This window comes from Astyanax mexicanus, chromosome 16 (assembly GCF_023375975.1).
Source record: "Astyanax mexicanus isolate ESR-SI-001 chromosome 16, AstMex3_surface, whole genome shotgun sequence".
NCBI classification, from domain to species: domain Eukaryota; kingdom Metazoa; phylum Chordata; class Actinopteri; order Characiformes; family Acestrorhamphidae; genus Astyanax; species Astyanax mexicanus.
This window is the reverse complement of record NC_064423.1, coordinates 30,149,140-30,176,081: the sequence shown is the minus strand read 5'-3', so window position 1 is coordinate 30,176,081 and position 26,942 is coordinate 30,149,140. Positions and strand designations below refer to the sequence as shown.

The 26,942-nt window shown below is 37.2% G+C and overlaps 1 protein-coding gene and 1 long non-coding RNA gene across 3 annotated transcripts in view; one reads left to right on the top strand and one right to left on the bottom strand.

Annotated features, from left to right (window-relative positions):
• Positions 1-329: 329 nt before the first annotated feature.
• LOC125782190 (uncharacterized) lies at positions 330-14,897 on the top strand. The gene is made up of 6 exons (XR_007424785.1): positions 330-508; positions 4,982-5,048; positions 8,472-8,591; positions 11,564-11,735; positions 13,104-13,294; positions 14,781-14,897. It is a non-coding gene; the product is annotated as an uncharacterized LOC125782190 (long non-coding RNA).
• The window catches only part of strn (striatin, calmodulin binding protein), a 61,764-nt gene continuing 43,670 nt past the window's right edge, over positions 8,849-26,942 (bottom strand). Inside the window, exons 5-18 of one of the 2 annotated variants that reach the window (XM_049465423.1) lie at positions 24,764-24,940; positions 23,902-24,037; positions 23,612-23,774; positions 20,516-20,626; positions 19,288-19,431; positions 17,375-17,511; positions 16,281-16,456; positions 15,957-16,004; positions 15,027-15,148; positions 14,760-14,927; positions 13,109-13,255; positions 11,607-11,708; positions 10,885-10,971; positions 8,849-9,689 (exon numbers count right to left, since the gene is read on the bottom strand). In XM_049465423.1, the coding sequence (XP_049321380.1) occupies positions 9,520-9,689; positions 10,885-10,971; positions 11,607-11,708; positions 13,109-13,255; positions 14,760-14,927; positions 15,027-15,148; positions 15,957-16,004; positions 16,281-16,456; positions 17,375-17,511; positions 19,288-19,431; positions 20,516-20,626; positions 23,612-23,774; positions 23,902-24,037; positions 24,764-24,940 (1,888 nt within the window). In that variant the 3' untranslated portion in view covers positions 8,849-9,519. The remainder of the gene's footprint in view (positions 9,690-10,884; positions 10,972-11,606; positions 11,709-13,108; positions 13,256-14,759; positions 14,928-15,026; positions 15,149-15,956; positions 16,005-16,280; positions 16,457-17,374; positions 17,512-19,287; positions 19,432-20,515; positions 20,627-23,611; positions 23,775-23,901; positions 24,038-24,763; positions 24,941-26,942) is intronic. The other variant, XM_007246118.4, reaches the window with a different exon arrangement.

Below are 26,942 nucleotides of genomic sequence, written 5' to 3'. Positions count from 1 at the left end.
CACAGTTTTTATGCATCTTGGCATGTTCTCCTCCACCAATCCTACACACTGCTTTTGGATAACTTTATGCCACTTCTGGTGCAAATATTCAAGCTGTATATATATATATATATATATATATATATATATATATATATATATATATATATATATATATATATATATATATATATATATATATATATATATACAGCATTTATAATAAACAGCTTTATTAAATAATAATAGATGGGTTACATTGTGGATTTTTTGGCCTGGATTATTTGGGCCTGGTCTGAGAGCTCTACTGTGTGGACAGTTTTTGTCACAGGTAGCTGCAGTTCTTCATCCTGGGGCTAGATGGACCTCAGGAGCTGGAGAACACCTGCAGATACTCACAGCAGCTCATCAGCGGCCACACGTGCTACACACTCAGCTCAGCATGATCAGTCAGGAGAAAGAGAATGAAGATTTTAACACCAACAACCGGATAATACCGCTCTCCAGAGTCCATCTTTCACCTTATACTGTGAGTAGCAGAGCTAACAAACACCACTAACCACACACACAAACACACCAAACACTGCAGACCACATTTAAACTTCACCCAAACTACAGCAGCTACAGCAACCACCAACAGTTGCAGGAGTCAGACAGATAAAGGAATCATCTCCAATCTCATCTCTGTTTTTAGTGCTTAATAAACAGCAGTTTATGCACAAGCAAATAGACAAGTTTATAGACAGTTTATGCATATTGTTTATGCACAAACAAATAGACAAGTTTGGTACTGTTATCTCATTGCATTAAAATAATACAGTAATATTATTTGATACTTTTATCAATAATTCTTCTTTAAGGATTTCATGGTGTTTTTGGATAACAGATTGAATTGCTGGTTTTATAGCACTCAGGTTTTTTTTTAATGTTTTTAGTGTTTTTATTTAATAAACAGCAACTTCATGTTGTTTACCTGATCTCCACAGTTTAGACTCTCTCAGATTCTCTCAGCTGGAGCTAAGCTGAGTGGTATGTTATATTGTTGTTATAATTAAAGTAAAATCAGGAAATATGGGCTGTTTTAAGCAGTTAAATAATTCCGGGAAACACGCAGTGAGGCGATTGATGTTTTGATACCCGTTTAGGCTCCTAATCTGCATTTAGAAAACGCTCGGTCAAAACACGACTGCGCGTCTAAAACGTGTTTTACGGAAACCGCGTGCACAGCGGAGCTGATTATTAATAGATTAATTAAAGATATTACGCGACTTTACGAAATTCTTAAAGAAAGCTTTTAATATTCATGATCTTTTTTTTTTTTATAATATTACTGTAAGAATTTCGAGTAATGGGAAGGCATTGGGAATGGGAAAATTCCCAGCGTCTTATTCAGATATTCAGTAAAAATATAAAAGAAGCACTATTTAGGGCATGTACCCAGTGAAATTCCAGTAGATGTACGTAATTAGATTTGGATTGCATAATTAATTGTATCATGGCAAAGTTATAGTAAATATAGTTCATTACAAACTGCTTTTGTATTTATTTATGATAATCATTGTAATTTTTAGTTTCCATTGACACGTTTGTGCAATGACAGTACGTTCAGGTTGTTTTATGCACATAAACCCCCCTAAAACAGATTATAAATAAAACACGAGAATTAATTAAATTGTGTAGGTCAGCGCATGCGCAGTACCTTTGGGAAGCATGTATCGATGGGTAGGAGAATTCGACAGAACACCGGTCACCTTAAAAACTAAAAATACCAGCGATGCGCCAGTAGAGAGCGGGATCGGGCCGAGTAAAACGTAAAACGCATTTAATTAATATAAATTGAGAGTAAATTGCCTACTCTGCGTATTTCCAGTTGCTCCAGATTATCAAACAGTCTGTTAAAGTTGACACCACATTATGAAAATAGAACTATAAAGCTGTGAATACCCTAAAGATCAAGAAATATTACTGTACCATTTTATTATGACCATCTGAACTTGGCACTTGAAAATGTTTTAAAGGAGAATAAATTGCTTGTTCTGCGTATTTCTAGCTGCCCTAACTCCTGATTATTAAACAGTCTGTTGAAGGAGACAGTACTTTATGAAAGTTTACTAATTAGGCTGATAATATCCTGAACAACAAGGAACATTACTGTACATTCTGTATTACTGCTAACTTCAGCCTCGTGAGAAAAAGGGTGTTCTATAAATCAGTAAAATCAGCTGAAATATCACTGGGGGAAATATCACTAGGGGTTTTTACTGATATTTGAAAAAAACATTTTGAATACAAATGTTAATGTTTAATGTTATATAAACCTTATATAAGTGCTCCTTGTATTAATATTTGTGTAAGTGCTATTAATAAGTGTTATAAGTACTGTATTAAGGTTAAACTAACTACTTTGCTATTTACTTTTTTTAAATAATTTATCTTTTAAGTGATGTAGAGTGAAAGTATTGTTTATGATGTCAAAGCTAATATGGTGGTAAACAGTAATTAAGTAAGTGTGAATACTCTACTTACATAGATCTATAGATTAAGCTTAAAATTGAGCTTTAAAAAGTGACTAATATCAAAAAGTGGTTGTGTGATTGGCTTCGGTCTAAAATAATTGTTGTGTCCTCCATCCATTAATTACGCCCTCTGGTAAAAAAAAAAAACACCACTGTCTTTTCAGTTTCACGTGTTATTACTGAATTAATGAGTCAAAAGAATCCCTATTCTTTAAATCATACTTTAAATGTTATAAAAAAAAAAGTCCAGTAATAAAATTGTTTTCATAAAAACTCTGGATTTTGAGGATTTTAAGGATTTTATAGTATCGTTGGATAAAGGATTGGTTTGTTGGTTTTATAGAACTCTGAAATGTTTGGCTTCACCTTATTTTAAAATGTGACAGAAATATCACTTGATGCTTCTATGTAACGTACTCTTCAAGAATTCCATGGTGTTATTTGATAACTTGATTTCTTGGTTGTATAGGACTGCAAAATCTGCTTTATGCAAAACTGAATGGAATTGAATAAGGTTTTGTAAGACTCTGTATTCTGGTTTATTTACAACCCGAATAGACATTAATTCTAAGTTTGATATTAAAGCATTCAAAATTAACTCAGCAAGAAGCATAATTTAGTAGATCTGACAAAACAAATAACAGTAACAGAGCAATAAAAAAAACTTCAGATGTGAAATACAACATTCTCTTTTATTATTGTATTATATTGATAAATGTCTTCCATCTGAAAAAAGAAAAATACAACATGAAAAAGAATAAACTATAGTATCCATAATAAAGTATGTACAAGTGAATTCATATATTTATCCAATCTGTATGATCCTCCATACTCTCTACACAAGCACGGGTTAAAAATCCAAAAGTTCATTCTTTACAGAGTGTTTGTGTAAAAAATGAACAACAAAAAAACATAAACAAAAGAAACTTGTCCGCAGCTCGATTTACTACTTATATAAACCCTGTTTGCTCTCACACTGCCTGTAGTGATGGCATACGACTGCAAAGCCACTCTTGGTCAAAGTGTACTGATGGTGTTTAAAACTGAACACGCTATAAATAAGCCTCTGTTTATTCTGATCAATGCTGACTGCTTTACACTCACTGGTTCTAATCACTAGGATTAATCGTCAGACTTTTCACTTTAAACAGGCCATATTTCAACCGGTGTCCACAGTCCATGCTGTGATGCACTGATTATTACAGACAGCCTGTCCTGTGGTGGATCTTTCATTTAAAGTGCCAGAGTAGGTCTTTCAGTCTTTGTGAAAACACCAGAAATCAGTAAAGTGTGTACTTTTTTAGGCTGGGTCAGCTAAACTTTCCCCATCTCTGACCAGCAGGGGGCACTATATTTAATTGTGAATTAATAGAAATTAATCCGACATCTGATAATCCAACTACTTCATTAGTTTGCCATGAAATAAATGCATTAGGATAAAGTATGTAGAACTCAAATAGAGATATGTTGTGTTCTGTTAACCACAAATTGTAGATGTTGAAGCTGGGAATGAGGTGACAAGGTTACAATTAAACATTCAGATTCTACATGATTTCAAGCTATAAAAACAGTCATTTAAAGACTTTGGCGTTTCCCACATCTGACAATTCTTTACTGGGGTTTTATGACCAATCTACCTAAAGTCCAATCTAAACTCCCAATGTCTTAGGTTAGCATTGTCTCAGGTTAGCAGTTAACATCAGATTATGTAATATTTTCACATACGTAGAAGTTTCAATGAGCCACAGATAGATATGTGATAATAAATTGTATAATACTACTGCTTTTACTAGCTACTGTTGATGTGCAGTGCAGCCATCTTGGATTTTAAACTGCTGAGATTCTTCTTACTTTCTAAATAAGAATTACGAATTGTGAGGCTGTTCCAGTTAAACTAGGAAATTTCAACATCCAAATTAAAATGGAACGCTGAATTATAATCACTATTACTATTAACAGAATATATACAGCTCTGGAAAAAAATAAGAAACCACTTCAGTTTCTGCATCAGTTCCTCTGATTTTGCTATTTATAGGTATATGTAAAACTACGGACAACATTTCTCCCAAATTCCAAATATTGTCATTTAGAGCATTTATTTGCAGAAAATGAGAAATGGCTGAAATAACACAAAATAAAAAAAGATGCAGAGCTTTCAGACCAAGTTCATAATTATAAAGTTTCAAGAGTTCAGAAATCAATATTTGGTGGAATAGTCCTAGTTAATAATCACAGTTTTCATGCATCTTGGCATGTTCTTCTCCACCAGTCTTACACACTGCTTTTGGATAACTTTATGCCACTCCTGGTGCAAAAATTCAAGCAGTTCAGCTTGATTTGATGGCTTGTCCTCATCCATCTTCCTCTTGATTATATTCCAGAGTTTTTTTAATTTGGTAAAATCAAAGAAACTCATTATTTTTTAAGTGGTCTTATTTTTTTTTTCCAGAGCTCTGAGATAATTTCTATCATTTTCTGGTTCACAGAAGTTCAAGTGTGTGCACTCATTTATCACATGGCAAACCAGTGGAGCAGCAGACCATCTGCCAAAAGGTCAGTGTTGTCCTGTTAAGACTGTTCACTACTGAAACTCGCATTATTATTATTGGGTAACATTTGTTAGATTTTTGCAGTTTATTATACACTGTATACTGCACTCATAAATAGGTTGTTTGTAAAGACTGTAGAACTGTACATATTTAATTCAATCTTTTCCCACTTTTAAAATAAAATGCACCAGAATAAAAAACAAAAGGATACACATATTTACCAGTATGATACACATACACACATTCTCACACGCATTTTCTGCCACTTTCTCCGGCCATTTATTTATTTATCCATTTCAGATCTGTTCAGATTCTTATTTAATGGCTATTTGTAGAGTAAAAAGTTAATCTATTTTAATCCCATTAAATTAAGACTAAATTACCTGATAAAACTGCTCTCTCTCTCTCTCTCTCACACACAGACACTATTTGTTTTGTAGTGCTTGAGTTATTACAGAGGAAAATCCACAGATTTTAAACTGTATCTGCATAACTGAATTGTACATGGACATGCCAGATGTCATGGGACAGGAACTAGTCCTATGGAAGATTATAATAAACTCTGCTCTGATCGTCTATTAGAGTCGTTTGTCTGTTGGCACGGACAATTCTAGCCAGACACAACTTTTACCAGTTACAACTCACGATCAGGCCTTGCTTACACTCTGATAAAAATCTGATAATTAACACTGCCTTGCCATGAGCTCACTCACAAGATAATACCTCACAACTTGCGTGCACAGGTGTGGGTGTTTCCAAGCCACCCCAAGCTTAAAAAAAAAACACTTAATGACCAAATTATACACTGCTATCCCATGATTTCTGGCATGTCTCTGTGTACATCTACTGTACTTCAGTCATCTGTGTATCTGTGTTTCACCTTTAAAAAGGCATAGAATTCTGGGTAAGACTGGCAAATCTTGCACACCTCAACTAAATAACTAAACAGGAAAATAACAGGCACCCCCGGAGAGAGAAACACTCCTACATTTCAAGTAATCAAAGATGGAGAAGGAAAAAAAAATCATAATAAAAAAATCATAATAATTCTGCATTAAATCTGAGTTACGATTCGTTTGTAACCATTAGTCGTTGAACGTACAGAAAAGAAATAAAAAAAAAAAATAGTATTTTGCTTCAGAGATATATATATATATATATATATATATATATATATATATATATATATATATATATATATATATATATATATATATATATATTCCAAACAATAGATTTATTTAGAATGTGTAACCAACCACTCCAGCAGGTAAGGGTGTATCATCAATGCAGGGGTGTAGCTGAATGTGCAAAAAGGTAAAAAAAAAAAAAAAAAAACACATTGAACTTTGCATTGATTGCAGGATTAATGTGTAGTTTTCTGGATTCCATCATTTCCTCACATTCCACCCGTTTTTAAGCATCTGAAAACCAACACTTTTCATACAGGTTCAACACAAAGTTTTCAATTCTGAGCTTCGAAAAAGTCTGACGAAAAAGGCGAACATAATAAATTAAACAGAAAACAGAAAAATCTGTAAATCCCTTAAAACCCATTATATAAAAAGCTATGTTCAATCACTGCAGCTTCAGCACGTCCTGAAAGGTTTGTTTAAACACAAGCAACACAGGATCACTCTGCGATCCTTCGCTCCAGAGCATTATCGACTCACTGTGTTTGAATCCAAAACACACGACGCACCATTCATACGACTGATCTAAAGCTAGGCAATTTAAAATCACATGACAACAGTTTTCAATTGGACTTCACCACTTTTCTAAAGTCTGTTGGAACATTACAATAACGTTGGCATGACAATATAGTGATGGTGTCTCAGGTGTACAATAAAAAAAAAAACCTAGAATCATCCAAAATAATAATAATAATAATAACAATAATATTTAATAATAAAAACCCCAAAATAGAACATAATTATACTGTAGATGTTGCATAAAATACACAACCCTACTGGATCAGTTGGTGCCCTCTTCAGAAAAGAGGGCAGTGTAGGTTTAATATTGAGAACTACTTTTTCTAAAACCAAGCTTAGATATCACCACCTAAAGCTTTAAAGAAAAACAGCGTAAAGGAACCTACGCAACAGTTAGACTGACCGGATCAGGGCGGGTAAGTGGGGTTTACTAGCTACGTTAAGTTAAAGGTGCTTAAGAAATTAGAGGATCAAGAGGATCAATGCAGCACGATAAAAATTCATTCGTATTTAGATGTAAAGCCACAGAGAACATTTTGGTAATGGTTTCATCAATAAATAAGTTACTTTAATATCATGTCATATCATCATTCATCCTATGTACAACTCTAGCCCTGCTTGAACGTTAAACTCAACTATGGATAATAACTATATTTTAAGATGATGTATAAAAAATATATCAAACTCTACCTCAGAGAAACCAGTTTAATTAAACACGTCTTCTTTAGAAGAGACTGCTGACTGAATGGGGGAAAAGTATGGAAAAAATAAATGTTTTTGCGCAAGTCAGCTTTGGGGGGTGACTTTTTGAAACGCCACACTGTGTTACACAAATTAAAGCATCAGGTTGGTAGGGATATTTGTTGAGAATGATGTAAGGGTGTAACAGTGCACATACTGTCAGATTATGGATGTCTCCATAATTTTGTTTGTTAAACAGAGAATATATGATAGATGCTAAACTGCGACAGAGTTCTGGAGACATCCACCCAGTGATCAAAGACTAATGGATAGGGCTGCAACTAATGATTATTTTAATAGTCGACTAATCTGAAGATTATTTTTTCGATTAGTCATTAGGCAATGATTATTTCTGCCATGTCCTCCATCTCTAAAAACAATAGAAACAGCTGAACATGAGATTTAAAAGGCATTTAAATGTCTAGATGTTGTATAAACTTAGAAAGTACTGAATATTTAGTGATTGAATATGAAATCTGTTGAGTTTGGGCACTTTTGGAGACACGGACTAAGTTGAGTGTAAACTCTGTGTGTGTGAGTGTGAGCCATCTAACCATCTACAATTGCGCTTCTGTCTCCAGCACTTTGTGTAATACAGCATTGTTACAAATTATTAATTAATCAACAATGAAATTTGTAGTCGACAAATTTAAATAATCGACATTGTCAATTATATCTACTAATCGTTGCAGCCCTACTAATGTACCTAATACTTGAATCTGAAACCTGTTAGTCTTTGGAAGTGTCAGATTAGCTCAAGTTGATTGGTGTCTGACTATGGCGAGTGCAAACGACCTTCCTATTTATTTTTATTTCAGCCGAGCAGGAATATTTTAGATTCCCAGGAATAGAATTTGGAAGAGATGGTATTCTGGGTATTGTAGTGAATGCACAAGTCATGATCATTATCACATTTCTGTTTTTTATCTCTAGCGTTTATATATATATATATTTAAATATATTTTTATCCACAGACACCTGTGCTGGCCAACATTACACAAGGATTGATGAGAGGAGAGAGAGCTATCTATCCAACAAAGGGGATCAGGTCCAATTGTGCTCTCTTTAGCTCCAACTGCTCCCAGAATTGTAAGGTAAGGTCTGTGAACCAGCTACAAACATTAGGTGGAACAAACTGTAAATTGCTTAATAGTGTATTTTAAGGAATTTAAAAGAAATTAAGTAATTCAAATTAAACTGCGAGGTCCAACTGCAAGGCGAATCACTGAAATGTGATTTTGTGTCCTGTTACACCCCTAATTTACAGCTAGGCTCTTTATGCCTATAACTAAATGTAATAAAAGGAATAAGGAATAGTGGGTAGTGGGGAATAAAGTCCAGTAAGCTTGAATTCAACTGAGATCTACACAAACTGTATTTGTAAGCAAAGGCACATCATCATTAAACTGATTCAAATGAGAGAAGATAAAAGAGGCTCTCTGGACAAGGAACTGATGTGTGAGCAGCTGAGACTCATCCAGCTCTTTGATGATCTCTCATTTAAAAAAAAGTGAAGTAAAAGTAGAATAAGAAGAAGAAAATGGAGGGGGAAAAAGTGTGGGAAGCACCCAACTTCCGGTGAGGCTGACAAAAAAAAAGGGAGCAGCATTGGCACCCCCTGGTGGTGGAGAAGAGTAATGTTTGGTGTTCTGTTAAAAGTTTTTTTGTTTTTTTTTATTGTTGTTCCAACATCCTGCACATGTCCACATTACACACCCAGGCCTGCCCGGATGAGGGAGGTTATGGATTTCAGCCAGGGGTTCGTGGGTAAAAACGGCTGGAGCGAAGTCTGTGCCCTTTTTTTTTATTTCTTCACGCCACCCACCATCACCACACATTCCAATCCAACCAAGCCGCAACCCGCCTCCTCCAGCCTGCACTTCACCAAGCGACCTCCTCAGCTCAGCTCCGTCTTAAAAAAAAAAAAAAAAAAAAAGGCACCTCCTGCCCGTCCTGTTCGGGTCCTGTTGGTGTTCAGAACTCAAACCCCCGCTGGTCCGTGGAAGGAGCAGAGGTCTGAGGTCATACGAAGACTTTGGCCAGGGCGTCGGCTCCGGCGCTGCCGATGTAGCACTTGCTGGGGTGGAATGCCACATCGTTGATCGACTCGTCAGACTTCTTCCTGTGAGCCGTGAACTCCTGAATGCACGTCTTGCTCTCCATGTTCCACAGGCGGATGGAGCAGTCATGACCTGAGAGAGAAAGGGAGATGGTTAGAGATGTTATAGAAATAATAATACCAATAATAGTAATAATTAGGGGTGTAACAATGCACTTTGCTTTGATTCGATTCCAGATTCAATTTTCTCACAATAAATAGAACAATTTTTGATTGAGAAAAAACAAGGAGATCCATTCCTCTTTTTTGTTTCTTAGTATGTAAACAATCAAAAATACACCTTGTAAATAAATGCTCCCTGTACTGTTATAGGTGTAAACAAACTTCTGTGCTGTTTTATTTCTCAGTTAATCACTCGTTTATTAAGGCAACCAAGAGTGAAATTATCATTGTCTAAGGGGACAATAACAAGAAAATATAATATGTTACTCTACATAAATAGGTTTTTGCACATCTTTTTGCACAAAAATATTTACTTTGTTTGTGACCTTTTTAAAATTAATTTGGCTGCATTTGAAATTTAAACATCTTACTTTTCACTCCACTACATTAGATCTAAAACTTGCGACCACGGTGAGCCGCCCCCACATAGCGGAAAAAAGCACTTGTATGATTGGCTTTGGTCTACAATCACTGACACATCCTCCGCTCTTTGCTTACGCCCACTGGTTCTATAGCCAGCACTAGCAGGATTGCAACCCCTGGTGTTCAAACAATGCAACAGTATAACATTGAAAAAGAAGAAGAAGAAAAAAAAACAAAACAGGATTGGATTGCATGTTTTCAGAAGGGATGTTAAAAATTTCCATCGCAATGCATTGTGTGATGATGCTGTTACACCCCGAGTAATAATAATATAGAGATGCAATACATGTACTGTACTACACTACTAATTAAAGTCATAAGGTCATAACACACTAGAATCTCTACAGTTCTATACAGATGCTTTTTCGTCACGAAGCCATGAAGAATAATATAATCCTAAAGTGGAGAAAGTAAGCAATGTAGGGCAGAACAGGATGTCAGGAAATTTATATAAAAATAGAAAAAAACAATATATATAAAAAAATATGAATCTAAAAAAAAAACCTAAGATTAGATACAAAAAAATCCCAGGAATGTATGTATATTGTGGTAAGCACATAAGTTAACAGCAAATAAATATTAAATAAGTAGTCCTATTGCACACAGTGATGGTAAATGGGTTTTGCTACACATGGTGAATTGACAGATTGCGCAGTAGAGCATATTAGACAGCGAGTACTTACTACCAGACATCAGGTACAGGCCATTGGGGTCCACTGCTAAACTAGTCACAGCATCGAGGTGGGCCACCATGGAGTGAATCAGTTTGCCTGAATATAAACATAATAATATTACATCAGCTTCAATTGCTTTTAAATTGCTAATAAAAAAAACAGCTTTAAAAGTATTGCTACAAAAGGGTGTTCACAAACATCAAACATTTAGACATAGTGTATTTAAAAACTTTTTCCGGTTTTCCTGAAAATATCTCCAGCCACACAAGATTACATGGAGAGCACACTAGCCCAGCAGGGGGCGCTATAAAGTTGTATATGAAGTTTAGAAAAAAAAAAATCATAGAAGTCAAAGCAGACATTAATACAGCCTGAATTCCACTCTATATATGTATTTAACCAGCAGGCCTTTATCTCTTATTTTTATATTCAGAATCACACACAAATCCTAATTCATACAATAAAAAATAAAAGAGTTAAAAGGCTCCCTCGTCCTCTTTTAAATATATATTTGAGGTCAGTACATTCCTAAAGTTTTAAAAAAGCTGAGCTTTGCCTGTTAACACAAAAAAATGTGACAAACAAAGTGACAAAGTCCTCATCAAAAATCTCCAATCTGCAGTAGTGCTACACGACTCCCCTGTGTAAAATATTGATTTTCTCTTTGTTGTTTCTGATGTGTGTTCAGGGCTTTTGGGAAATATCTGAGCTCTAGCCTGGACTGGTGTTACCTGTGTTGTTGTCGAAGAAGCGGATGTGGCGGTCCTCCTGCGCTGTGATGGTGATGGGCAGCGTCGGGTGACTGAGAACTTTATTGATCTGATGAGGAGCATCTGAGGACAAACAGGACAAAACATCAGGTAAATAAAGTGCTCACAGCTCTGTAGAAAATCCTTATATGTAAAAAAAAAAATATTTTAATATTCTGATACTAAAACAGTTTAGGTGTCTCTAGCTAATGACACATTAAACAGTGTAATTGTGTCAAATTCTAATGTCTGAATGCAAAACAAAAATGATTAGTGTGACTTAAAAGTGCTAAAGTTTAAAAATCTTCACCCATAAGAGCTCTGACCCATTTCTAAGGACAGATAAATTCAGTGAGATTTTTTTTCTTAGTGTAGTAAAGAGAGCATAAGACTAAATATTATATAAGGGTAAGATCCTGATGTAACATACAGTGCGTGACAACAATTATTTAACTTGTATTATTAGCATTTTGCTCTAGAAATCAGGTCAGAACTAGTTCTACTGAATGTACAAAATCTAATTAAAACATTTAAATTGTTAAACCCTCCTGTTATGTTCATTTGTCAGGAACAGCAATGGTGTTACAGGGTCAGTTTGACCTGGTGCATGTTTAATTATCCAAAATATAGATAAACCCCCCAAAAATCCTTACAAGCAGTGTAAATATTTCATTACTAACTCCATTACTAATTATTCGATCAATTTTTAGTGCAATGGTGTTCCTTACCTCTAACAGGTATTTCAATTAGAATAATTCACTCGTTTTTCATTTAAAAATATATGTTCAAACTTTGTAATGTTTCACAACTTTACTATTTTTAAAAGACCAACATATAAAACAATAGTTTTACATAGCATTGAAACATAACATTGCAATTTTGTTTTTAGTTTTAGTTTTTGCAGGGGGTGGTTGCAAATATGTGAGATTAACCATTTTCATAATATATGTTGATTACATGCAAAGAAAAAGAAGTTTCATACTGAAAAAATACTTGGAATTTTTTTTTTTCTAGATCTTCAAACTTCAAAACGGATCAAATTGAAAAGGGACACAACAGGAGGGCTCAATAGTTGAAAAAGACCAAGGGATGCAAGTAATATCATTTTAAGAAAAGCTAGTTTCATCTTTAGCACTAACTCAGCACTTCTACATTCTGTAAATAAGGTCAGATGAATGATTACAGATTCACAATTTGTTCTGTAGTGATGTTCTCAGGTCGTGAGAATTTAACACAGCTTTTAAAGGGTCTGTGACACATATGTCACCATGGGCTTTGTTGGGTTAAGTGTTTGACAGCCTCAGACTTTTATTAGCACATCAGTATTTGACTGCTAAGAACTTGCAGGAAGTACCATGTGACTTTAACAAATAGAACTGGTGAATTTAAAATAAAAGAAACTGCATTTCATTAAAAGAACACCATGCCATGCCAGGGGTTCTTATGCAACATGTACTGTTTATCATCCTGTTCTATTAGTGTACCTGGCTCCCCTGCGTTCTGAGACTCCAGCTCCAGCACCAGCTGCTGCGTCTCCATGTTAAAAATGCCCATCCTCCCATTGCTGAAGGCTGTGACCATATGAGCCGGCTCACTGCACACCAGGTCCACGGAGGAGGGGATACCCAACTCTACCACACACAGGAGCAAAATACTAAATTAATACACAGGTAAAAATTATTACACAAATAAACATGATTTACCGCACATTAGCCAAGAGGTTTCTGGTATTGGACGTTTGCTGCTTTAGTTTATAATGAGAGATGACTAGCCTAATGCAACAAACACTGTACTTACATGCTTTTATATATATATATATATATAAAAAATTGTATGCATGTTATTTTACACCCCTTTTTAAATGTACCCTTTCTTTCAAGAAAGCAATATTTTTTAACTTAAATCCTAGGAATTTTTATGATTTTAATGAACCAAAATACTAAATAATATATACTAAACAATGATTAATTTATTTGAAATCATATTGTACCATTTTCTTTTAAATCAGTGTCCCCCAAAAAAGCACAAGTTACCTTTATGACTAGAATAGCACTGCTTAGGTAAATTTACACCTAAAACTGCACTGCTGCGGTAGCTAAATGTGACTAGAATTGCTCTGCTGATGTAAATTCACAATTAGACTAGCACTCCTGATGTAAATTTATTATTATGACGTTGGTTTGTCTATTGGGATAAATTAATATTTTCCAGTAAATATTTTTCAATGGCTTTTTTGAAAATAGTTTTAAGCTATATCATTTATTCAGTGGTGAAAAAAAAGACTAATTTAATGAAAATCTGTGGAAAAACTGTTAGTCCAAATTAATACTGATGAATCAAACCTATGCCTTAGCCTGACACGCACCTCCCTATAAATGCAACTATGTGATGTAAAGAGCAGCAGCTGTGATTGGTCTGATGAATCTTGTTTCCACCCACACCTTCACAGTTTAAACTGCAGAGCAATACGCAGTAGGCCATAGGCACTCACACAGGCTACGTCATAGACAACTGCATTGACTCGACATAGAGGTATAAATTGGCCTTAAGTTTTAGTTGAAACTATTCCTTTAATTGTAATGAACATACTAACAGAACACATATCTACAGCTCTGGAAAAAATAAGAGACCATTTAAAAAAAGTTTCTTTGATTTTACCAAATTGAAAACCTCTGAAATATATTAATTTGTGCATTAGAAGTGGCATAAAGTTATCCAAAAGCAGTGTGTAACACTGGTGGAGGAGAACATGCCAAGATGCATGAGAACTGTGATTAAAAACCAGGATTATTCCAGCAAATATTGATTTCTGAACCCTTAAAATTTTATGAATATGAACTTGTTTTCTTTGCATTATTTAAGGTCTGAAAGCTCTGCATCTTTTTTTGTTATTTCAGCCAATTTTATTTTCTGCAAATAAATGCTCAATGACAATATTTTTATTTGGGATAAATGTCCGTAGTTTATAGAAAAAAACAACAAATGTTCATTTTACTTAAACATAAACCTATAAATTGCCAAATCAGAGAAACTGATTCAGAAACTGAAGTGGTCTCTTAATTTTTTCCAGAGCTGTCCAGAAATTAAGCGTGTTTGTCCAAATGTTATAATTTTTATCATCATCATAACTGTTACCTTTATTCTCGTTGAACACAGCGAGAGAGGGCGACGTATCTGCAGCGTTCCACAGTCGCACCGTCCCATCCCCCGAGCAGGACAGCACCCGGTGGTGCGCCGAACTGTACACCAAACCCCACACAGCATCCGTGTGACCACACAGTGCCCCCCTCAGCACAGAGGGCTCTATTACAAATGAAGAGAAACAATAAAGAGTGGGTGGATCAGTGTCAGGTTTTACATGCAGGATTCCCACAGCTGCTTATGTGAATGAAGTAAACGTACCGTACGAGTCGTAGGGATCAATGTTGGGATTTGGAGTGTTCCAGCTCTGAATGGTTCCATCCACTCCCCCACTGAAGCACTGCTCTCCATTACCGCTCATCACCACACACAGAACGGCACCCCTACACAGGAGAGGAGAGGGTTAATTTCAAATATCACAGAACGAGTTTTATACAAGACAAATGTTTATGGATGAAGGAAAGACATTAATGATATGAAGTTATTGGTCTGAGATTTGACCTAAAGTCCCATTTGTCTTGGACAAAGAGTAGTAAATTAAAATAATAAACCTTTTATATAGAAACTCTCAAATGTAGTATTTGACTTAATAATATATGACTTTATAAGTCTACTACTACTACTGCAAAAGGGTTGATATTCTGTGGCTCCTAATTCAGGTCTTAAGCCCTATTCGGATGGGATTAGTTTCTCAGGAGGTCCAGGGGTTATTTCCTCTTTTATGAGGGGTCCTCTGTGATTTTATTCCCATCCAGAATTACCATACAAGTAATTTTTTCTGATGTCCTCTGAGAAAATTACAGGCTAAATTTGCTACTCCGTAAACCTCCGGTAATTTTAGTCCTGTCTGGATCCAAATCTGAGTTTCATCACCTCACGTTTAATAAAATAGCTATTTGTCCACTGCCACGCACCGTAATTACACTTTGGGTTTGCGTTTCCACGGAGATCCACGTAAACACAACAGCGAGTGGAAATAAAGGAGCTACTGAACGCGATGTTGTGACCGAGAAAGCCAAAAACTCACTGCTCCTCTTGTTTTTTTTTCAATTGCATTCCGGATACATGACTTTTATCACTGAGTAAAAGTGTGAAATATTTTTCACAGACGTCCCCCTGAGAAAATAATCCTATCCAGATAGGGCTTAGGTGTATATTCAGTGTGTATGTGTATGTTTAGTAGTGACTCACCTGTGAGCTCTGAATGTGTAAATGGGCTCCACATCTAGAGCAGCACACCTAGACAGAGAAAAGAGAGAGAAGAAATAGAGACAGATTACACAACTGATCATTTGTACCCATCACACCATTTAAACTTAATCCATCTCTACATTAAAACCTGCAATTCAGATAAACAGTCCTAATGACAGTATGAAAGTCAGAAACCAAATATATGTGAATATTTATGATATTGCTTAAAACCTTGATACAGTTTGAGGCAGGTTAGGACAAGTTAGCACAGCGCTAATTGTCAGAACACATGCTACAATGCTAAAGTGGGAGGAAAGCTCGTACTTCTTGGTGGGGGCAGTCTTCTGCAGGTTCCACATCTTCAGCGTGTGATCCTCTGAGGCCGTGACCAGCACCGGCTCTACTGGGTGGAAGGCTAGACCGCGGATGGAGTCGAAATGGCTCCTCAAGGTAAACTTGGGGTTCCATGTCTTCCTCAGAGCATCTTTGTTATTGGTGATCTGAAAGAGAACATAACTTTAGAGTAGTAAACACATCTAAACACCTGGCATAAAAAGCTACACAGTTAACTAAGGCATGTTTGAGCTGGATAATCACCACACTTAGCAGGAATCTGGCCCACCCTGTATGTTTACTGTGTAATTAGCAGCATAATAATGTGTGCATATGAGTAAAGCGGGTGGCTCTTAGTCCTGATCCTGGTCCTGGAGGCCACCCTATCCTGAACGGTTTTGTGTTTTGCACCTGATGTGTTTCATTGGGTAATTAAACAAGCCTATCTTCAATTGGGTGTACTGGGAGCAGTGAAAACACTATACTGTACAGAGCAGGGAGGCCTCCAGCACAAGGGTTGGAAGAGCTAATGGTGTAGACAAAGCAAACATGTGCAAAAGCCATGCTTATATATACACATACACAAACACACTGGATGGACAAAAGTATTGGGACACAAGCTTAATCATAGTTTGATTGATTCTTCCAAAATCAAGGGCATTTGCACACTGGTGTCATCAATATGTACAAATATATACAGTAACTATATAAATATAGATATATAAATATAACACTAAATCTAAAGAGGGTGACCACAAATAAATAAAGAACAATGAAAATGAGTGAATATATTTGTGAATACAAGCTTTAACTAGTACTTGTAGAGAGGTACTGCCAATAGAATAAGACTTTCTGGGGTAGAGAAAAGTGCCAGGCATGGGTTAGAGGGGTATAAAGAGCTGTGGAGCAGTGAAACTATATTCTCTGCAATGATGGTGCTCCATTGTTCACATGAATGAATGATGGTGTAGCTGTTTACTTGATCATCCTGGTCAAACTAGTCACACTGGTAGACATGTTTGGTCTCCATCAGAGATGTAAGAATGGTAAAATATATGTAGCTGCATATAACTAGAGGTACTTACATCATAAGCCAGGCTCTCAGCTTCATTGGCGACAGTGAGACCAGCCAACTCTCCCAAACCAAGCTCATTCTCCAGTGCTTCATCTGCTCCCATTATAAATGATTTACCAGAGGAGGGGGGAAATGTAAGAGCTTCCACTGCAACACAGACACACACAATCACAAACAATACCACATTAGCTTAATAACTCTAATAGCTTACTATCCTATTACTTGTTACTCCGAATAATTATCCATAACCATGTCTTTCAGGAGCTTATTAGCTAGATCCTGAGGCATTTAAGTGTAATTTAATTACACTGCTTGACTACTTTCTAAGTCTTAGCTAAAACAACAGCTGAAGTTCATGTTTAAGAGAGAAAAAGCATGGGTGAGATTAAACAAGCCTTTAAAAAGGATGGTATTACATGTATGTACAAATGTTTGTGGACACTAGTGCTGGGCGGTAGTGCTGCTGCGGAGCGCTGAGTTAAACAGCACCGCCAAAAGAAGCATACAGCTTGTTCACTAACGCTAGACAGTTAGCATAACAAGCTAACAAACTGGAGTGAGAGGAATAGAATTGTACAATCGATCCACAGCTCAGAGAAAAGTTCCTCTCATTCCCCGGGCGAGCCCAGAATCGGTCCTGAGCGCGGAGTCATTTATTCATCATAAGAGATAAAACTCCCTAAAACTCTGGATACATAGAAGTACCTGTAGCCATTTTAAATGTATGAATACTTTAGCTTGAAGGATAATATTAATGCACAGTGAATTTAATTAATTTGTTAATTGGAGAAAGGGAATTGACGCTGATTTTGATACTGTAATGTCTCTAGAGGCTTTGATAATATCATATTGTAAATCTATATTAATTATATGTCTTAATTGTTAAATAGAGCTTTTGGGAAATATTTCTTTAAATACTTACATTTGGAGTAATTTAGGACCATTTATAGTGTTTATGGAACTATTTGAATTATTATATGTTTTAAAGGTATATTGTTTACATTTTTCAGCTAAGTTTTCTGCCTCCAGTTTTTAAAAATATCTTTGTCCACACGAGCAGCGTTTTCAGAAATATCCCCGTCCACACGAAAAACGCTATACCACTTAAAAATGCTGAAATGAACAGTGATTCTCTAGACATTTAGACGTTTTCTCGTCACTCCTCAGCAAAAACTACTTCATTTTCAAAATTCCCACCAGGTGCTTAACGGTACAGGCCTGGTCCAGAATCTCCGTTCGCGGTAAGGTTTGGACCACCGGACAGGTCTCTTGTACCACTCTCAGTTTTCCCCCGTCCACACGGCTCCGTTGGGAGCAGAGGTTTCAAAAATCTCCACCTTGCAAGGCGTTTTCGAACACATCCATTTTCAGAGACTGAAAACGCCGTTTTCGTGTGGACGGAATTCCAAAACGGAGACAAAAACCTCTGTTTTTAAAAATATCTGGCTTCGTGTGGACGGGGCCTGATTTCTTCATATATTGTAAAATTTTGTGGGACAAAGTAAACCCTATAATCAAAGCCTTAATTTAAAGCCTTACTGTTTTATTTTATATGTACTCCTAACAGTACAGTAACAAACCTATATAAAAGCCAAGTCATGCAAAAACAAATAAATAAATAAAATACATTTTAAATACTGATAAAATAAGACTGTGATATAAATAATTGGTCATACCGCCCAGCACTAGTGGACACTTGTTTTAATGAAAATGCAATCAGCATTTCTCTGAAATGACTGTATTCCATTCAACACTTCTGGGAGGTCAGCATGAGTCAGGATGAGTTAGGATAAGCTAGGGAGTTGGGGATGAGTTAGGGTGGTGATCATCCAACATCCCATCCCATCCACACTCACACTTACTTTACAGTTACTTTAACAAAAGCAGGATAAACTCGCAATACTTCAGCTCATCTATCGTTACCTTCGTCAGCACGGCCCAGTTCATGCTCATTGAGCCGGGGCAGGCTGGGTCTGGCAGGGGGTGCCACTGGAGGCTGCATCGAGGGAAGATCCTCAGCATCTCTCAGATTAGCCAACATGTCCTGTAGCTTAGACCTGTTTGGCCCTGCAAAGAAAGAAAGAGAAAGAGAGAGAGAGAGATAGAGAAAAAGAGAGAGAGAGATAATAGTGATAGAGACCAATAGAGACAGAGGTGGAGAGGCAAAAAATATTTCACATTATTAATGACTTTATATAATATCTTCTGGCAGAACTGACTTTGCAATCTTTATGTCGATAAAAGCGATAATAAATGACTCTTTGCAAAAGAGTGAGATAGATGAAGGCACTTCAAACAAGACGTATAAACTTCAGAGGAGGAAAAAACAAAGCAATCAAACAAGAGGAGTGAGGGAGTGAAGAGTGAGAGACATTCCAAAAGAGCTGAGCAATGTTTTTTTTTTTTTTTTTTTTGCAGTGGGGTTTTTTTCCTTCTTTTTATTTGCTGCAGTTTCTTTGCTTGTGAGTCAGCACGAAAGATGTTAGGATTGTCTCGTCCAGGGCGGAGCCAACGTGAGGCCACGCCCCTTTCGAAAACTCCACCCTCTTAGAAAATGCGAAAAGAGGCGCTTTAAAAGGCAATGAAAGAAGGAGAAACAACAGAAAACCGAGCAAAGCAGAAAAACAAACAGAAAACCAAAGAAGAACCAAAGAACAGAAGACAATGCTGTCCTACAACTGTGCAGCAGAGGAGCCTAAAAAACAAAGATAATGGGAGCAAAATAAAGAGAAAGATAAACAAAGGCTGTGTGGAAGGAGGAGAGGGAGCAGGTGCGAAGCTTGCTTATTCCGAGCATGGCTGATTTAACGGAGAGATGAAGGGAAAAAAAGAGAAAGGGATGAGAGAACAAACGAACGAGTGTGGAAAGGAGGGAGGGAGGCGGAGATGACAGTAGAGCTGAGAATACGGATGGATAAAGGAAATAGCCTCTACAAAGAAATCCCATTAGCATGGTGGTGACACACACACACACACACACACACTCACACACACACACCAAATGAAGGTGTCACCTACACAAAGCTACAGGAAGGGAAGAAGAGAGCTGAATGGATCTGCCTCTTTTATCGTAGTCTATCTAAAGAAAGCTTCTCAGACTGATGCTTTTCAGAGAGAAAGAAGCGAAAGACGAAAGCCTGGCCCAACTTACTCTTCACCCCCTTTTTGCCCTTGCGCTCCTTCCTGTACTGCTCCTTGAGTTTAGAGATGAGGCCCTGGTCCACCTCCCAGGCCTCGGACATGGGGCTCTGCTCCTCTTTGTCTATGGGGGAGGGGGAGGGAGACACCATTCAGTCCCAGAGCATAAACGTCTCCTCTTATGACCTCACCTGCAGAGCCTACCTTTCGGTAGAATGAAAAGCCATGGCCCAAAACCAGATCTGCAGCATGAAGTTCTTCTTATCTCATATACTGTATTGATCATTAATCAACTGAGACTTATCACCTAACTATTGTTGCACTGCACTATTAAAAACAAGAACCACTTTTGAGTTTTAACTCATGTATTAGACAAGAAAATAAAAATGTATATTTATATTGTAGACACTTGACCTTTGCTTCTATTTATTTTCATTGTAAAAAAAAATCCAAGTTATAATTAATTTAAATAGTTTAGTTAGTATAGGTAAGAAGTTCTTAACCTTGGGAGTCGTGACCCCCAAGGAGGTCCTGACAGAGCTGGTTTATCTAGAACCTGCCAACTTCATATTTCCCTCGGTATATCAGTACATTAGTCCTTTCATTTTAGAAAGCAGAATGATGTATCTCACCAAAAACACAAAGAAAACATACCTGTATTTACCAGTATTACTCAATTATCGATTTAAAATTGCACAGTGTTTAATTAGTCTGTGACCCTGTAGGCAAACAAAACTTTGTATTTGGCAATAATACTAATAATATTACTAATAATATAGTAATATTGTATATTTCGGAAGAGTATTATAGTAAGAGTTGGGCAATACCCACTCCCCCTCATCCAATTACACTAGTCTCTAAGCTCCTTCACAACTAATTAACTAAAAAAAAGACAACCAGCATGTCTCGGTTGACTTTCTGCACATGGGTAATATGATAAATATTGTAAGATTGAGTGCATTTTAATTCTGGTTGACTGTTTGAATGAGAAAGAAACAGTAACTGACACTTTTTTCAAGGAGTAGTTTAAGAAAGCCAATAGTTATAGAAGCATGTAGGTGCCAAGACCCTTTTAATTTAGTTTAAAGATTAAATATAATCCCATGGATTGACATTCTTGGTCCTGGATCTACCCCTGTTCTGCATATTTTGGCATCTTCCCTGCTGAAACACCTGATCCAACTTAACAGTAAGTAAAAGTAGGTGAGTTGTGGACCAGAGTTGTGACCCAGTAAGCTTATCTCCCTCACAGTAGGTTAATTCAATTTAATACACATACAAAGGCTGCTGCAGTTTACTGGACTTTTCCACATCCACAACCCTGAAGGGAAATTCTATATTTTAGCTTTCATCTCTTCAGACATGTCTCTTGCTTTCTATTAAAGCTGCATCCAAAGTACCAATTCCTGACCCCAATCCAGTGCAGGGATGACAAACATGTAAGGAGAAATTTCTGGGGGAAATTCACGTCAAAAACAGGGATGGAAATACTGAGAGGCTGCTACTGTACACACACTTCAGCGTCTATACTCCAAGTGTGTGAGATCTGCCATAAAGGGGAGACACAGAGGAAAGACTTAAACACAGCCTGACAGGACGTTCCACTCCACACATCAAATACATATTCACATATTAGAGGACTTTAGACACAGCCATCCTGGAATGAAAAGACTGATCTCAGTACCTCTCTAGGTTGAGGAATGCATGCATTAAAATAAAGGGAACAGCAGTGTGTGCTACAGTGCATGGTGCTGGAGGGGGAACAGTGCAAACTTAAGGCACAAAATTAAATAAGAACCTTTGTATTGAGGAACATATAAATCTTCATACCCTGATTGGTTAACATTTAAATTAAAAAACTTAAAAGTCCCTTATTCAGAATTTTACCAATACCAGTATCGCTATAAGTAACCATACTGGTATTTAAATGCATTATTGATATCTGCTCTGAAAGAAAGTTAAATAGGCTCAAATCTGTCAGCATGTTGGGGTTACTTTACACTAAAGACAAGAAGTAGAAAGTGTAACACCAGTGTTTTGGTAGCTGAATCATTTAAATATGCTGCTGATCTCTATCAATGAGCTGGAAAAGTACATTTTGTGTAGCTGAGTGGTGAAAAAGTAAAAGTTTTAAGTTTAAGTTAAAGTCAACCAAAATACAGCTTAGTATATTTACACAGATATTTGTACCTTAACATTAAAGTGCTGCACTCTATGTTGTTTAAATTATTTTAGTTTTAAGTGTATTTTTCTCATTGCCCTGAAAGGAAGTTTAATTATGTTATGATATATGACTTGTCCTTGTTTTTCTATTAGGGCTACACAATATCAGTATTGTTATCACAATATGCGCAACAGTCACGTTGCAAAAGTTCTGGTAAAATTCCTGTGGTTTTAATCACAATAGAGACCAGAGAAAATATTGACATCTCAGTTTTTTGTGCTATTTTTTACTTTGTGAAAATGTTTATTTTTTCAAAGGCTCTGAAATTATTTAACTGTGAACCAGTAAGTGTTTTAAAAGCTTACCATATTTTACATGCAACATAACACCCCTTTAGCGAAATAATATAGAAAAAGAAAATTGTGTAGCGAGGTTAGTTTAAGTTGGTATCAGTTTTTTCGGGAACAAAATACAAATACTGACATTGATCACGGATTGCATTTAAGCATTATTAGCAAATTAAAGAACCAATCAAGGGTGAGGCTGGATGTCACATTAATCTTTCCAGGCAAAGCTCTTGGTGCATCATCATGCAGGGATTCTGCAATGTGCTGGGCATTGTCTCTTTAACTATTTGTACTCCAGGTGACACTAGTGCTTCTGAAAATAGTGAATTTACCTTCATAAAATTAGCTTTATGCGACTGCATGTACTAAACCATGACCCCTCTACCATGATAGTTTGGTACAAATACACATACTGTTTCAACCCTACTACATACAATAACATTTCACAACCAATGCAGTTCAATTGGCCCGTTCAGAATGCAATTTACCTTCCTTTTTTAGTATTAAATCAGGTGAAGAACTGAAGTGTGTCCACATAGTGTTTAAACTGAAAAACATCATGATATTCAATGTGTACAAGTGCAGGTGTGAGTCTTACCCCAGTCTTGTGCATCTCCTCCACCAGGAGAGTCTGACGACCCCTCCATTTCTTCACTGCTGGCCAGGAAGTCGAAGCCCTTCAGAGCCTCCTCAGTGTCTGGGTCATCGCTCAGATCAGCTGAGGAGGTGGAGGGAGACGGGGACACCTTTTTCCTCACCATCTGAAGGACAAAGAAGTCAAAGGGTTAAAAGCAGTTTGATGGAAAACACTGAGGCACTGCCAGATCAAACTGTGTATTTGTGTTCTGAATGTGTGTGAGAGCATCTGTGTGCTCAGCATAAACACACCGTGGCCAAGTCTATGATAGTCTTCTCCCTCCCTTCACTGTCTTCTTCATCATCTTCATCACTGAACTCTGCTGCAGCACTCTCGATTAACTTGACGGCCTCCAGAACTGTCGCAGAGTCCGACATCTCTTGTTTCCTGAGAAGAGAAAGCAGAACATCACAGGCCAATAAATCACACAGTTCATCCACTCACTCACTACCTTGGTGCATGACAGAGAAGAGTTGGGTTTTCTGTCTTCTGCATCAAGTATGAAGGATCTGGTTTGTTTTTTTGGCTTTGTAGGCCAGTGTCAGGGTTTTTTGATACTGCGGAGGGAACACAGTAAAGGTGTCATACAGACGTCTGTGATGACCAATTTCACACTAGGAGAGATTGTGCTCTCTCGGACTCCAGCTGCTGATGGAAAGCAGCATGATGCGAGATTTAAACCGGTGATTATTGGATCACAGTGATATAGCCCCTTGTCTGTTGGACCACTTGAAGCACTTGGGAGTCTTGTCTGACTGACAATACAGGGTTAGTCAAAAGTCACAGGACATGCTTTTATATCAGAAATGAATTGGAAATTTTTATATCTGAACACCCTTTAAAGTAATGGGTTAAGCAGCCTATCTTTTAGGCTGTGTTCAGAATATGGTCACCATCTTTTAAGCCTCCATATTTAGTTTTGAAAATAAAAGGGCGTCCTACTTTTGACTCATAAAATTTTGAAGAGACAAACTTTTTAAGCAACCCAAATTTATAAGCAACACAAGTCTGTATCTCTAATATTCTGGGAAAAAAATCTGGTTCTGCCAAGTGGTAAAAAAGTTAAAAATAAATAGACACTCTTTATAAATCACTTCTCAGCAACTCACTCACCCCATCATGGTGTTGGTGCTGTCCTTCAGCGATGAAGGCTCCGTGCCGTTCACCATTGGCTCTGGCCTCCGCTCTCCGGGCCGATCCACGCTGTCCACGGCCAATCCCAGCAGAGCTTTCACCCGCTGCGACTTCACATCCAGGATCGTGTCCGTGTAGCCCACCTCCTGGAGGTACCTGGATAAAGAACAAAGAGATGTCTCTTTTTTTTTTTTTTTACATGCTGGTATTAAAATGTGCTTTCAGAAGCAGCCGTTTCTGAGACTAAACCTCTAAATTAAAGAGAAGAATACGTAAAGAAAAAAAAAAGATTAACAAAAGACTATGTAAGAGTAAGCACTGTGGAAAAAAAAGAGCAAAAGGCTTGAGGAAAGAAAAAGAGAAGGAAAAGCTAACATAGTTAACAAATCCGCTCGCTCAAGGTCAAAATTAAGTAGGCCAGACACAAGCTCCTTACATCAGACTCATATATTAAATATAGCATTAAACACTACAGCACATATATACTCAGTAAGTAAATCAACTCAATAACTCACATTAAGCCTTAACAGCACACAATATTCCAACATATTCCGACAGCATCCTTCATTTAGAAGCATTTTTTAAATCTCGCAACGTACCTTCAAAGCCCTTAAATAAGTTCTCTATCCTCTGCAGAAGTTCCCTCTAGTTCTGCTGAGCAGCTCTATGGCTGAAGGATTCGATCAGAATCTTTAGGAGCCAGATTTAGGAAAGAAAAAGGGCCACAGAGGGGGAGGAAAAAAATAAAAAAACAGGAGAAAGAAAAGCGTTCCGTCTCTTGCTGTACCAGTCTCTCCAGGCACAGGAAGGCTGAATGCCCCAACACAATTCTCCATTCATTCTCCTTCACTGTCTCTGACACTGTGCTCTTCTCTCTCTCTCTCTCTCTCTCTCTCTCTCTCTCTCTCTCTCTCTCTCTCTCTCTCTCTCTCTCTCTCTCTCTCTCTCTCTCTCACAGACACTCACACACACTTTTGCACTACAGCTGTCATGGCCGTCCCCTCCATGAACCCTAGCTCTAACAGTATGCAGGTTTCCTACATTCAGGATTTTTTTTCGCAAACAAAATATTTTTTATTGCTTCATCTGCAAGCTTATTACATCATACACTGACATGCCACAAGCCATGAGACCAGTATGTAAACTGATTGGGACCCCCATCATGGGATGGCTTGGGAACACCCACAGCTTTAGAAGTTTTTAGGTGCTATCTTGTGAGTGAGGTTGAACACTGGCACTAGCATGCTCATGACAAGCTAAACGAATTACTAGAGTTGGAGCGAAGCCTGATTGTGGACGCCAATTGGACCGATTTACAAAATGTTAAATGTACACTGAAAATACATCGTAAAAGGCATTACCTCCCACAGTTGACAGCTCAGTGGATGGTAATGATCATAACTGTTGGTGTGTGGTCTAGAATTGTTGAGTTGTTCATAGAATAGTTCTACCCAGACAAATGAGGTGTTGCTGTCCTGTAAACAACTTAACAAAAAAGGCAAGAGGGGATGGGAAACAATTCTTAACTTTCAATGAAAGTCTTTCTAAACAAGATTTTATTCCAAGTCATATTTGGAGCTTTTCTATTGGTCCATTCTTTATGAGATTTTGGAACAATGTGCAAATCTCGTTCATGCAGCTTGCCATCAGCTGCCGGAGTCCTGAGAGAGCACAACTGGCTTTGCTCTCTGGGTGGGTAGATGGCGCTCTTTCCCCTCATCATTTCAAAGAGTGATGTTGATCAGCACAAGGCATCTGTGAGCTGATGTATCAGAACAGAGTCGCTGTGCTTTCCTCAGAGTGCGCTGTGATGCATGTGCTAGTCTTCACCCTTCTTGTTTTGTGGCACCAGTAGTGATGGAGGATATATAGTTGATATATAGAGCTGAATAGGTGCTACTCAGAGATATAATTGATATAGGTGAAATATTGGTGTTTGTGCAAAAGAGCTAACTTGTGATGTCTTTTGGCTGTATCTGCTCAGGAGTGTGCACATGCACATGTGTGTGTGTGTTGTGGGGGTTGGTGCTGTGTTGTGTTCAGTGCCAGTCTCAGAACTGTGTATCTTGTGCAGAGCACACACACCCACACATCATGAGTGCAGAGATAAGGGAATAAAGGCTGCTGTTAGGCCACAGTGTGCTGAACCATTCACTGC